This window comes from Micropterus salmoides, unplaced genomic scaffold, assembly GCF_014851395.1.
Source record: "Micropterus salmoides isolate LMB-PRFRI ecotype aquatic unplaced genomic scaffold, ASM1485139v1 Ms_hic_scaffold_23, whole genome shotgun sequence".
NCBI classification, from domain to species: Eukaryota; Metazoa; Chordata; class Actinopteri; order Centrarchiformes; family Centrarchidae; genus Micropterus; species Micropterus salmoides.
Window position 1 is genome coordinate 11,596,623 of NW_024041484.1, and position 14,705 is coordinate 11,611,327.

The 14,705-nt window shown below is 42.7% G+C and overlaps 1 protein-coding gene across 2 annotated transcripts; it reads right to left on the bottom strand.

Moving 5' to 3' along the window:
* Positions 1-469: 469 nt before the first annotated feature.
* tmem168a (transmembrane protein 168a) lies at positions 470-13,727 on the bottom strand. Of its 2 annotated transcripts, none has more exons than XM_038738713.1 (6): positions 13,658-13,727; positions 12,119-13,091; positions 11,681-11,956; positions 9,220-9,362; positions 4,483-4,760; positions 470-2,250 (listed from the first exon to the last, which is right to left on the bottom strand). In XM_038738713.1, exons 2-6 carry the CDS (start codon positions 12,944-12,946, stop codon positions 1,700-1,702), a joined length of 2,076 nt encoding a protein of 691 aa, XP_038594641.1. In that variant the 5' UTR covers positions 12,947-13,091; positions 13,658-13,727; the 3' UTR covers positions 470-1,699. The 2 variants fall into 2 exon arrangements, with proteins under 2 accessions (XP_038594641.1, XP_038594642.1); XM_038738714.1 differs by lacking the exon at positions 13,658-13,727 and adding an exon at positions 13,431-13,589.
* Positions 13,728-14,705: the final 978 nt, after the last annotated feature.

Sequence of the window (14,705 nt, forward strand, 5' to 3'; positions counted from 1 at the left end):
GTAACGTCAGCTTTCATCTTTCCAAGATCTCTCCAAACCTTGCCCTGTATCAAACAGCGCCCTTCAGGCATGAGCCAGGCTACAGCCCTGCCTTCTGAGACCACTGAAATACCCAACAGCGCCTCGGACACATGTCCAGTCAGGCACTGTAACTGAGGTGAAAGCTCTGTGAGCAAATCCCTCAGAGATAGTGTCATGTATAGTTTCATTTCCCCTATTATTACCCCAATCTCTCATTTTTCTTTAGCTCACAGTCCTAATATTTGTCAGGAAATGCTACCATTTCCACAGAGCAGAGTCTGTATTTATTTAGTGTCTGTAAAGCCAGCCATTTTAAATGAGCCTGGCCACTTGTCTACCACAAAGTGTTACCTTCTCTATTCTTGTCCCATTTATTGTATCCTCTTTTATTATTTCCATTTAATATTCCCTCCCACCATTTCTTGGACAACTACATCAGAGAGCAATATTTAATCACTTCACAATCCAAGTTTAATTTTGCCACATGGGGAATTACATGTGGAAAATGCCACTTAACCTCCTAGAAACATCACAGTGAAAAACAAACTTTGAGGCAGCAATCCACTCCAGATTTTAGGGATCTACGGGAGAGTAATCCAACACAGCAAAAAATGGACGAAATAAAGAATGATCATTATAAGTTCCTAAGGTCAGAGCGGCAATAAAAAGCACTGGGAGCATCGCGATTTGTCGTTTTGCTTGACAAGTTTCAGTTTCACAGCATGGCAAAGATAGCTACAGAACTTGAATGTATTTGTGGAGATAAACAATATGTAGCACGATAAAAGCAAGTGAATATATACGGTCTCACAGCCGATGCTTCTTTGTTTATTCAGTTCAGGAGTAAATGCATTTCTAAACGGTTTGAAAGTGATGAAGAAAAGATCCCACACCAAGAATGGCAGGTTTGACATCGTGGTTTGACAGTCCCGTAACCAGAGGGTTGCCGAGTTCAGCCCCACGACATTTGTCATTTGCCATTTTGTCTATCCTGATGAAAGGCTTTAGGAAGACACTGAGCCTCTTCGTGCTCACACAGTTTAAGTGAAGAGTGTGTGAGCTAAATCATTTGAATATAAATAAGAGGTATGTATATACACATGTATATATACATTTACATATAGAAAATTAGGCATCCATATTACAGATGATGCCAAACCCATATTCAAGGCACTTTATGGCACATATATGTTGCTGTAAAAAAAAAGGCATGTAACAAAAAAAGAAAAACCTTTCCAAAGAAATAATGAAGTAATGGCAAAACAGTATTCAAAAATAAAAACACACCACCACAAAAAAACAAACACCTTTTTTAACCTCATCCTACATAAAGAAACCAAAGCATACTTAATACGGTTTTACCCACTGTAATTGTTGTATCTCGCTTTCTTTCTTTCTTTTTAAACATCACCATAGAAATGATGAAATAGGTTATTTTACTTGGCTTTTCACTCCCTCATTTTGGGGACACACGTTTTTTGCTCTGAAATCCTCGGCACAATGTCTCTGCATCCCATCAATTAAGTAAAAATACATTTGGGAAGAGTTGAACAACCTTTCTGACAGAAGGCATCATTTACCTCATGGGGTAAAGTCTGGCATTATTAAACACCTCGAACCCCAGCTGTTAAAACACAGAACTACCGAGTAAAGATGTACAAGCCAATGTCCCTCATTTCTAAGAGTGCACCAGTTTAATGCCCTGTCCAGTGTCCAGTACAGCTGGTGGGAACCAAGCAAGTTTACACCTCCTGAAGCAGCGCAGACACACGCTACATAACCAAAACAGATTAAGGCCACAGCACCAGTTGGAGAGGTGCACCATGGGATATGTAGCCTTGGGAAAGTGGGTCTTCCAGTGCTTTGCCACATCTCTTCCAGTGGGCAGGTGAAGCGTGTAGTCGCTCCAGTGTTTGGACACACCATAGGACGCCGTCACAGACCTTCCCTTTTCGGACCACTGGGTGTCGCTTTCTGGGTTGCAGTTGAACTCCACCCATTCGGAAGTGAAGTCTCCGAGGCCTGGGTTGTCTCCAGCCTCTGGGTCCACCCCGGCGGTAGACAGCTCAGCCCCCTGCACTGCTACGTGGATGCCCTCCACCCTGCGCACCTCCTTCACCCAGGGGAGGGAGTTCTCTGTATCCAGGATGAGGATGAGACGGGAGGAGTGGCCGGCGTTCTTTTCCTTCCACAACTCCAGCAACTGGGCCAGGTGGAGGCTCTCACCTCCTGCAGGAGAGGAGGACGGATATTGTGAGGTGGAGGAGGGAGAGACAGAAAGAGAGAAAAAAAAAAAAGGAGCAGTAAGGAAGCGTTGGGAACAAAGTGCAGGATGGAAAGGGGAAAAGGAAAGTACAGAATAATAAATCACTGTTCAGAATGTATCCCTATGTTTTGTAAAATTAATATCTTTTTGAACTACTTATTTCTGTGAAAAGTGTCAGGTTGATCTGCATTTTAATTTTTTTTTTTTTTATATTGCTAAAACTCAGAGAGAGATATACAGTGGTGGCTATAGAGCTACTATTGTTTTAAAAGACATTTCAACAGGACTCATGGCTCCTGATGGACACAGTGGCTTTGCAGGTACCACACTTGTCAACTTTCAATTGTGGGCATAGTCTGTCTGACTGACTGCTGTCATCACAGCCACAGAAATTGCCATTTTCCAGAAGGCAGATCCAAAGTATAAAGCTCGAGATCGAAAGAGATGTGGTACCTTGCCGACAAGTTTTACTCAAGTAAAGTACAAGAATTATTTCCATTTCCTCAAAATCATAATTTATTGTAGGAAAGCGCAGAGTATATAAGAACTGGGAAGAAAAATGACTCCTACTGCTGCTGGCCATAGAGCAACTCCACCAAGGACTGATTTATATCTGGATTGGAAACTGGGCTCCTTTCACATGGCTAAGAATATACAACAAGCCAATTTGGAGACAGTGCTGTTGCATTACTGAAGCAATTTGTACGCATGTATCCACTGTGAACAGCTGACTAAAAGCAATATCATTTTGGACTAGGGGTGCACCGATCCAACTTTTTCAGTCCTGATACCTGGGCTTCAGCTGATGCAGAGTACCGCTACAATACGAGTGTAAAATTAAAAAGCTGTATTCCTCACTATGAAGAAGAGACTGGGAATCATTATTTTATGTGTAAGGCAACAGCAGGCTTGATCAACCGTTAAATAGGCCTACATCCAAACTGCTGACCCATTATTTTTAGCTTCCTCAATCCTATTTTAGCTCTCCTAAAAAAATCTTTGGGTCTACCGGCACACTGTTGGCGCATCGCATAGTACGGGCATAACTGAATTGAACAGACCTGCCACAAAGATCAGCCTCCTTGTCACTGATACCAGATCGAGCTATTTCAGTCAATATTGGGCCAATATCCGATATCAGCATTGGATCAGTGCATCCATATTTAGGACTATACAACATTATCACACAAGGTCTATATAACTGTAGGAAAGGAGTGAAAATATGACTTGAAATCAGGGACTGTTCCCAATTTGGATTTCTGCCAAAACAACGCCTACTTTTTGAAAACGTGTACAATTATTCACTGAAGACCGATTGAAAATGTCCCTCTAATATGTCGACACAGGGAAGTGATTTTCGTACAAGGGGGATTTCTTTTAGTTCTTGTGGGCAGCAGCACACTGAGATTATAGTGTCAAGTAATCTCTGAACAGAATAGCTGGAGCTGACACGGTGTTAACCTTCTGCGATTCTCATTTCTGTGGAGGGAATGCTCGTGTCACAGCAGACCGTCTGCAACTTTTCACAGAATCTTCTCCAAACTTCTGTGAGTCCTTCACAGCAATTTTAACTCCTTCTGGCTTACTCGTCTGATCTGTGCAAATTGGACTCTGATTGACTGAGAGGAGGGGAAATGAAAAGAATGGAAATCAGACTGTAATGCAAATCCAGTTTGCGGGGAGACTACAATAATCTACCAAATGCCATACACGACACAACAGCTCTGCAGTACACACTACTTTGGTAATTACTGACTGTTTCATTTGTGATAACTACTAGACAACTTTAAACTGATAACCACCTTACTGTAAGCTTCTTGATGCTCACATAAACTGTTTTCACTTGAGGCGACAGTGTGACTGCCAGCATCCTACAGGAAAGCTTTCATAGACAAACCTGCTGTGAAAGCAACAGCAAAGATGTTTGAAAATGCTAAAATAAATAATTCTTGTTCTAAGTGAAAATTAAAGTAACGTTGCTCATCATCTTTATTTAATGAAGATACTCTGAACTTGTGACGACACTGACACCAAACATCACTGCTATTGCATAACAACACAGTGGCTTCCGCTTTTATTTATCTGATGCAACCTCCACAGCACAGTCAGATGAACTAAAGTGAAGACTGATTTAACTGTGAGGACTGATCAATTTCCAGGAAGGTAAAGAAAAAGCAAAATGTGTGGGGTCTCACCAGCCAGAGCCCAAGCCCCGGTGCCTTTGTGTGTGTGCCCGCTGTAGAAAATCAGATAGGTGTCATGACGGGGCCCGTCGGCCGTACGAAGCTCCAGAAAGTTGCGCAGCTTCGTCTGCACGACCTCGAGTGTGACGCCACTGGTGGAGTAGTCACAGCCAAACGTCTGGATCATGTGGTGGGAAAAGAGGCGTTGCACGTTGTTCAGCATACCTGTCGAGCGTAGGTTCAGTTGTTGTATCTGCTCAGGTGGCAGGAGAGTGGGCTGGCCATCAGCGCTGGACACAAGAGAGTGAGAAGTTGATGGTTTAAACAAAAGAATTGGCGTGCTCCACCCCAATGTCTTTAGAGTATGAAGCCTGCCGACTCAAAAATCACAATATAGCCAATGAAGTCATCAGTACTCGAATGAGTATGTAATACTTTTAATGTTGCACGGCAGCAGACGGAAACGGTTGATAGTTTAACACACATGGGTGGAGTGGCTGTCTGCGTCATCGGGGGAAGAGAGGAGACAGAGTGCAGAGGATGAGAGGAGACAGGGAAAGGGGGATGGAACGAGTAGGAGTGGCGGATCGCTGCCGAAGGAAATGACATTAGCCTCAGGGGTGTAAAGGGAGTCAAGAATGAAAGGAAAGTAAGAAAATGGCACAAAAGGAGGGAGTATAGAGAGGAGAACCGAGCAGCGTGACAATAAATGAGAGTGGGAATTGAGGTTAGTGAGTTACTGAGATAGTTAAGGGCAAAGTGATTTTTATAAAAGTGTACATAGATGTATGTGGCACAAAGCCCTGCCTGACAATAACAAGTTGATGACAACACAGAGGGTACACACACAAAGTCAAGGCTAGCAGCTCTTCAGTACAGCTATACATTTTCTTTCCATCTCTGGGTGTGATGTTATTCATGGAAAAGTCGTACTTCACTGTCATAGACGTCTGCATATCCATCATATATATACACCCCCCATTGTCACCTTCAGCCTCACTTTGACAAGGAAAGGTGAATGTTTCTCTTTATCTAATGTGGACTCTTCTTGTGTTAAAGCTTGCTTTTTGTTGTATATTATTTTGTGTGCTTTTTGCAAGAAGATTGCAAGGACCCTGAAACTGAGCTGCAGCACAGTCGCCAAGACCATACAGCGGTTCAACAGGACTGGTTCCACTGAGAACAGGCCCCGCCATGGTCGACCAAAGAAGTTGACTAGAGGTGCCAAGTGTCATATCTAGAGGTTGACTTTGGGAAATAGATGTACGTACTGCTGCCAGTATTGCTGCAGAGGTTGAAGGGGTGGGGGGGTCAGCCTGTGCCCAGACCATACGCCAAATTGGTCTGCATGGCTGTCGTCCCTGAAGGAAGCCTCTTCTAAAGATGATGCACAAGAAAGCCTGCAAACAGTTTGCTGAAGACAAGCAGACTGAAGCCTCGTGCAGACTACACGACTTTCAGCATCGGCCGATGGCCGTGCTGTTTACGGGAGTCTTGAAGTCAAAAAACTTTTTTGGTTCAGATGGTGTCAAGTGTGTGTGGCGGCAACCAGGTGAGGAGTACAAAGACAAGTGTGCTTTGCCTACAGTCAAGCATGGTTGTAGGAGTGTGGTCTGGGTCTGCATGAGTGCTGCCAGTTCATTTAGGGAACCATGAATGCCAACAAAGCAGAGCATGATCCCCTCCTTTCGGAGACTGGACCGCAGGGCAGTATTCCAACATGATAACGACCCCAAATACACCTCCACGACAACCACTGCCTTGCTAAAGAAGCTGAGGGTAAAGGTGATGGACTGGCCAGGCATGTCTCCAGACCTAAACCCCACTTAACATCTGTGGGGCATCCTCAAATGGAAGGTGGAGGTGTGCAAGGTCTCCAACATACACCAGCTCCATGATGTTGTCATGGTGGAGTGGAAGTGGACTCCAGTGGCAACCTGTGACGCTCTGGTGAACTCCATGTCCAAGAGGGTTAAGGCAGCGCTGGAAAATAATGGTGGCCACACAAAATATTGACCCTTTGGGCTGAATTTGGACATTTTCACTTAGGGGTGTCCTCACTTTTGTTGCCAGTGGTTTAGACATTAATGGCTCTGTGATGTGTTATTTTGAGGGGATAGCAAATTTAACAAATTTAGTTATACAAGCTGTACACTCACTACTTTACATTGTAGCAAAGTGTCATTTCTTCAGTGTTGTCACATGAAAATATGTAATCAAATATTTACAAAAATGGGAGGGGTGTACTCACTTTTGTGAGATAATGAGATACTTGCTCAAAAAATTACATGCCGCAACGTTTGTGTGGCTTGACAAGCTCACCGTTGGACAGAGAAACCATCTTATCTTTTTAGATCTCATGGCGCCCAGGGTAGCGAAGTCGTAGTTTGAGATTCAGACCACATCTTGCCCTGTTACGGCTCTCTTTCATCCTTAAAAAAAATCCTGTCCTTTTCTCCACAGCTCTCACAGCTCCAATCCCTCCCCTCCCCCACAATTCCTCCCTTTCCTGGCTCTGCTTTTACCACCACCCTCACTGTTTACAAGCTCAGTCCTCTCCTTGTGTTTTCTTCCCATCGTTCTCACCCTCCCTGTGTTACCCTGCGCGCCTCCCCTTCTCACCTCTCTCTCTCTAATCTCCCCATGGGGCTCTTGTCATTGTGAAAACATGATCTGCAGCCATCAAACAGCTGATTATACACTGCTGCATTCTCATCATGCTGTCAGTCCTCCCTATGGACTCTGCACATAAGGCCTCGCATACAGAGCATCCAATAGGACAGGGGCCTGCATCCAAAATAATCTGAATCCCATCTGAATGCTAAAGCTAACTATCAGCTAAAATGTTGAATATACAGAGAGTGGTCATCATAAAAGCCAAAAATCTCCAAAGGCCAGGTTTTAAGACGTCTGATGGGCTCTCGAAGATGGAAACACTAATGTATAACTGATGCTAGTTCCTGCTGTTTAGGAGAAGACATGTCGGGATCATCAAAACTAACTAGGCTATTTCAAAAAACACTTGGCCAAATGAGAGGGCACTGGGAAAGGCAGCAGCAACTAATGGCTAACTGCTCCAGCTGAACAACTTGGTATGCTGCGGAGGGAGCACTGCAATGATCCCTCAAGGGCCCAAACATTAGCGGCATGTTTATGCATAGTTATTGGCCTATTTATCCAGTTGGTTTTGTGTTAACTGAGGAGGGAGTTGGAATGAGTGATCATATTTACCAGCGCCTGGGATGCCAAGACAGGCTTCGACGTGGGGCAAAGTCAGTCCACTGTGTGTTTATATGTATAAATGTGGCGTGTTGTGCTGCTGCGTTGAGTATCAAACAAAGTCATGCAGTAGGAGCAACAACAGAAGGAGTGCATATACTTTTGACAGTGACTTAAAACAAATATGAAACAATTAGCAGAGATGGGGACTTGAGTTTGAGACTCTGACTCAAGTCCGACTTAAGTCGCACACACAGTGACTTCAGACTCGACTTGAGACTAGTCCTTAAAAGACCTCAGACTTGACTCGGACTCAAGGTGCGGTACTCGTGAACAATGTTTATTTTTAGGAAACATCTGATGACTTTGTGGTTACTCTCCTCCCTCCATTACCTATAACCTGCCTACGTAACACGTAGTATCTGCTTCGCGCGGCCACACATGAGAGAGGACAACAAACACCACCAGCTGCTGTGGCATTCATCATAAACGTTGGCTTTAAAACTTCATACAACAAGGTGCAAACTAAGAAGCGCTGAACGCAAAATAGGTTAGTAACCTGAGGTTAGTAACATGTTTAGCTCAACATTGGCCTCTTCTTGCTTTAGCTACGACCTATGGGAGGTTAACTCCGACTGTCATTCATTACAAAAAGATGAATGAGCGTTTGTTTGCTTACCAAATTTGCAGTTGTCCATTAACGTAATTATTTACGTCCTGCTGTCTGCCATCACGTTAATTATTACCGTTAGCTGCAAACAGGCTACAGGTTCATTGTTGATCATGTAACGTTACAGTTTTATTTAATTATAACGTTACACTGGTTTGAGAGTCTGGGGAATGTGTTGTCTTACAGTAGTTAATAAGCTGTCATTAATTGCATTGCACATAACATGGTTGTGCTCTTTAAGTGAAAGACAGGTTACAGTTACAGAATCCCTTATAGCTCTGCAGTTTTATAAGCAGCCTGGATTGAATGCAGAAGGTGATACAACATTCATTTAAACCACGAGCGACCGGACTTGGACTCTAGCTCAGAGACTTGAGACCTGACTTGGACTCTAGCTCAGAGACTTGAGACCTGACTTGGACTCTAGCTCAGAGACTTGAGACCTGACTTGGACTTTAGAGACTTGTGAGCATCTCTGACAATTAGGAGTACTACTGAAATTATTTGAGTTTTGGACTATTGGTCAGATAGTCCAGAAGACAGGAATTGTGACATATTTCACTATTTTATAGACTGGACAATTAATAAATGCCTGCCCTGCAAGCTAGTTCAGGCAGCCCAACTCGAGTCGCCGTTATACTCACATCATACTCCTCTTGCTGCATCATAAATCCAACGCACCCTTTTAATCATGGCAGTGTGCTTAAGCTGTCAGTGCACTCTTCTGCTGCAACATCACTGACTTGAAAGCTGTGCTGTTGCTTACTGCTACTGCAAATTTTAGTTGAAGTCTGTGCAAGTTTGTCTGTGTAAATTCTGTACGCATCTCTATATTCCTGTGCCTCCTCTCTCTTCAGTACCTGCAATAAGCAGTAGGTATGACCAGGGCGTAGCCAACACAGGTTCCCCCCAGGCAGCTGCCTAGCTCGTGGAACAAGCCATGGGCCAGGGACTCCAAAGGCAGCACCACCAGAAGAGCACTGAGAAAGAGACCATTGGAGGGCTGCAAAAAAGCAAAAGCAGAGCACTTTCATTCACCACTTACAGCTTGGACAGAAGCAAACAGACCACTTTAATTGGTGGTGACACTTTGCAAGACAGTTTTACAATATGGGACTGACAGTGTTATTGTTGCAGTTCAAAACACGACAGGACCTAACTAAATGGAGACACAGTGCATTGTGTGACAGCAGACTAAACATACATCACAAGGATCCATTCAGAACACACTAATTACTGCAATGTATGAGCCTGTCTATGAAGATTCTCAGTCATCCAGGTCATAGTTATCCAACGAAGGTTAAAATCAAGGGCAACTGGACTTGGCTGAAGATACTGGAAGACGTTTCGTCGTTCGTTGGATAATGTATGAGCCTGTACTTTAGCCATGACTTATCATTTTAGGTACTTGTGCTTTACTTGAGTATTGCCATTTTCTGCTACTTTGTACTCCAACTACATTTACTAACTGATAAATTTTAGTTACTCACGTCTAGTTACTAGTGACTTTCCACACTCCAGACTGCCACAAGCTACCCAGCAGTATATTAGTTAATTAGCCTTTACCAACGGTAACATTAAAATGATGAACAGACGTTTACAGTTGGAACTTTAAATATATTTTGATGGTAATACCTTTGTATTTTCTAGTAGTAAGTAATATTTTGAATGCTGGACTTTTACTTGAAACAGAGTATTTTTCCCCTGTGGTATTGCAGCTTTTACTTAAGTGAAAGATGAGTGAGTCTAGCTGATGATACACGGAGCAACTTTTAGAGCAATGGTGCTGGGCAATGTTGCTGTCAACGGTAATGAGAAAAGATTACTACCATAATCCCCTTCCCCCACCACTCTGCCACCTGCCCCGCCCCACCGCTATCCATTCAAAACATAGTCAGGCTTGCCACAAGCAAGATTGCCCGGCAACATTGCTCAAAAAGTTGCCCCGTGTATCATCTGCTTCAGCCTTTCACCAATGCAAATACATTACACCATGTAGTAGTGACATAAAACAGAAGACATTTTAGGCTTTAAGTGTAATCAATTTCTCAATGTGATGGTACGTGATGCAGTTTAGCCATCCACAAAAACACACAGTGATTTCATTGCATGGTAATGTATCTGAGAATGCAAATCAATACCCGCATGGTTAAGTGGAACCACACACGAGTTTGCAGAATATATTGAACTGCCTAGGGGTATGGCTGAGTTGAAAAATGTGTTACCCTTAGTCACTGAACTCTTATGAAGTTGCCATTACATAGTATTATAAGCAAAGGAAGCACAATACAGTATAAAGGAGGACTTTACAATACAATACAACCCAGTAGTGGTTCCCACAGATTGATAATTGATTTTCTGTAGTCAACCCCCAAGCTGTGGGAGTACGAGAGATGCTCATGAACTGACTTCCCAAAAGCACTGTTCTGCTTTTCAGTCAATCCACACTTTCAAATGCATTTTTCACGCAGACTTTAAAAAAGATGATATAATACATGCAATATAAATAATAATGTCTTTGTATAGGCAAATCTACTTGGCTGGGTCTTCCATATAAATTCGATGGAAAGCAGTGAATCCAAGGTAACACCCCAAACTGTGGCCTAAAACATTTGCATAGAGTTGAATCAACACTTCTCTGCATCAGATTGTACCACCATCGCTTTTTATTTTATGTGCGTGTGTGTGTGTGTGTGCGCATGATAGTTACATGGATTTAAGTGGTTGACCATGTATTACTGTATTTAAACAGCATAGGCAAATAAAATGCTGTAAAACATCAAAAACTACACTCACAAGAGCCACACACATTAACTTTCTCAAATGCGGGTGCAGGCAGCTCCCGCTTTCTCAGGCAAATTTGCAAACTGACATCAACAATGTGCAGATCTCAAATTAGGACTCAAGCCCATGAGACTCTTACACGGTAAATGTCTAATAAGGCTAAATAAGTTATTGCTGCTCTTTATGCAAGTAGATAGGGATATTAAAGTGCTAATTAAATTGGTTCTGCATGAGAGCAGAAGTGCCTCAGCTTGGGGAGCAACTACTAACACAAACATTACTGACACACTGCCACTAGCATCTCTCACCTGAGTTTATAACATGGGTGTGTGATGTTTATAGAGGCCTTGTCAGGAAACTCTAGGTTTCTAAGCAATATGACTATATGATGCTCTAGAAATGTTCATTGTATAAAAAAGCCCCATAGAACAATGAATGAAATACCTTGTATCTTTAGATGCTTTGCAAACTTAGCTATAATAGTTTCTAATTAATATTACTGATATGATTTAAAGTAATCTCTCTTGTGTCTCCTACCTGCCAGGACACAGCTCCCAGTATCACTGTTGACAGCATACTGAAGAACACCAGGCGCTCTGAAATGAGGCAGAAGTGTCGGATGCCCCTGGAGGCCATGACTTGGTCGAGACTCCGGCTACTGGATCGCTGGGCCCGCCAAGCTTTCTGACACTCACTCAACTTGGTGTGGAAGCCCCATATCGTGATCAGCAGAATTATGTGGCAGATGGACCAGAAAAGGCCAAACAGGCAGAAGCCTGGGATCACCAGATACCACAGCTCCAAGTGGCCAAGCTATGCAAGGCAAGAGAAAGTGACATTGTATAAGTAAGCTATACATCATTCCAAAAAGTTGCAAAATTGTAAGAAATGTCAAAGTCACAGAAGCCCTAAAGACTCACATAATGGAAATGTCAATTTTCTCACTAGACAAGTTTTGCTAAATGCTGAGTGTACCTTTAAGGCAGCCAGGACAAAGAAAGCCACCTCAATCAGACTCAGAGGCAGCAGGGACAGCCTCCTCCACACCTTCCCCAGGGACAGCACTGGTATCCAGCGTTCGCTGGACCCCAGCCCACTGAAGTACACATCCAACACAGGCTCACACAGCAGCCTGCTCAGGTAGCAGCCTAAAGCGTAAGGGTTGGCTGTGATGCCTAGAGCTTGGAAAAACACAAGAGAGGTAACCAAGGAAAAACTGACCAGGTTGGGCAAAGACAGGAGGGATTTCATCCTCAGGTCCACAATGAGAGTCCCCAGGGCCACTACCAAGCCCATTATGGCTACTGACTTGTGAAGAAGCATGGCAGTGCTGGCAATGCCAAATCCCAAGAGCTCCAGCAGCTCAGCTGATGTTAGCAAGGTGGGTTTGTAACGGACAGAGCTGCATAATCGCTCAGTTATAGCCCATACTGTTTTCATGATTATACTGGCTAAGAGGAGATAGTTGGTGACCACTTCCTTAACATCTGAATCCAAGGCGGGGCTGTTGAGGAAGCACAGAAGGCCGAGCAAAAAGCCAAACCACAAATGGAACAAGCTGAGACTGGCCTTCTCCATAGCAAAGTAGTAATGGAGGATGCTGGCTATCCCGAGGACAAAGAGGCCCAGGATGAAGATGACCAAAATCATCGGTTCACTTGTCACCTCCCAGCGTACGTACATCCCGACGCATACCGCCACAAGGAGGTTGACGCTGGACAGGTAACCCAGGCAACGCACTGATGTAAACATGTCCACCTCCTTGGGTCCATCGACCGTCAGCTCCTCTTCCTCCCGAGGCATGGCTGTGGCTGGTTGAAAATCACTTATCCAAATGCAGTTGAAGTCTCTTGACAGTCAGTTTCCTTCAGTCACCTTCTCTAGATGTGCACAGAAGGTTTACAAATGGAGGACTGTGCCTCTTGATTACATTCTCCAAAATCAACCCCTGTGAACAAGCAGTGTTACTTAAGTTAGTAAGTGTCAATCCACGGTGCATTATTCAGGCAATCCAAATTATAGATATATATTGCACTTCTTAGTTATTCAAGTCCAGACATATGAGTAAATGCTCTTAGTTAGCTTAAATGTGAGCTTCATTCTTGTATTAAAAACAGTTTTATTTTTCCTGACCTTATAAAATGGTTTAAAAGGAGAATACAATACCTAAGAATAACCTACAGTTAGATTTTTCTAGACTTAGTGTATATAACAATAATAATCGTAATCATAATCTGGTTAACACAGTAATATGCAGCAAAACAGTACAAATAAACGTATCAAATACCGTGGCAACATATCGATCAACTAAACCACTGACTGCGGCCCTGCTGTCAGATTGTGACGATGTGGCATCGCAGCCGGGAAGTTTGCTAACTTACACAGCTTCCCTGCTGACTTTTCGTTCACGTTAGCTAACTCGCTGATTCACGTTTAAACGCTGCCCCTTTAGCTGTCAAAAGAACAACGTGAGCACAAATAAAAAAAAGTCTTTATCGTCAAAATGTTGCTTACATGTTGTTTGTTTAGATCAGGTTTGATGACAGCAGCTCTCCTTCCGTTGTTCCTGATTACAAAGTACGGCATCTCGCAGTTGTCAAAACAGTCAAGCTTTCGCTTTTCAGGCAGGTAATTAGCGATATGATTTTTTCAGACTTTGAAGTTCACGAAATTCCGACATGTAACTTGACATAAAACAGTAGAAACTCGAAAAGTAATGCCATGGCAAAAAATGATTTTGCTTTGTAATGTTTGTTTAACGTTACATCTGCTTTGCTGATTTCAACACCTGTGTAGGCTATGTTATGTGGTGAATGCATACTGACAAAAATAAGTTACTAACGTTAAATAAATAAGACAATAATCAGAAAAAAGGGGTTTTACAAGTCTTTCAAGTTGGAAATTGAAAAGTGGAACATTATTAATTTTAACTGATATGTTTTGAGGGTTAGGAATATGCTTGAATTCCAGGGGCCAGAGATATCTTTGACCTGGGTTTCATTTTTACAAATCTTTAACAACAGGGGCTATTGAAATAAAACAAAAGATTCATGTTAGGAAAATAGCCTTGCTTGCATCAGAGTCCCTTTTTTTTGTTTATGCCACCACATCAATCACCTTCATGCAACTTTTGGTTTCCACCATGTCCCCACTGCAGTGGCACTATGCCACTTGAGACCCACTGCATTAAAAGATCACGATCAAAACATACAGTAATAGCTGTAAATATTAAACATCTGCAAGATAAACAAAGTTAGAATACACTTATTGCTGTGGATAGAAAAGAATTGTGTCAACTTTATTTTTTGCAATTTATACTAACAATTTAGATGTGACAATAAAGGCTTCCAGATTCTGGATATTTTTGGTTTAGGTAGCTTGAAAATGCTTGAATGTTATTCTTAAAAAGCTGCCAAACTCTGAGAAGAGCGTATATTTCAAAATATGTACATGCATGTCAAGTCTCATAAGAAGTTGGTTTAATGGTCATGGAATATGTAATAACATATTTTGCAGGATGTAAGAGTCAAGTATTTAAAAATCAGTCAGGGCAAATCATATT

Coding starts and splice junctions, on each gene's coding strand:
- tmem168a (XM_038738713.1), bottom strand. CDS start 12,946: ATGCCTCGGGAGGAAGAGGAGCTGACGGTCGATGGACCCAAGGAGGTG. Junction 9,363..11,680: donor TGGGAGCTGTGTCCTGGCAG/GTAGGAGACACA, acceptor GCTTTTTTGCAG/CCCTCCAATGGTCTCTTTCT. Junction 4,761..9,219: donor ATACCTACTGCTTATTGCAG/GTACTGAAGAGA, acceptor TCTTGTGTCCAG/CGCTGATGGCCAGCCCACTC.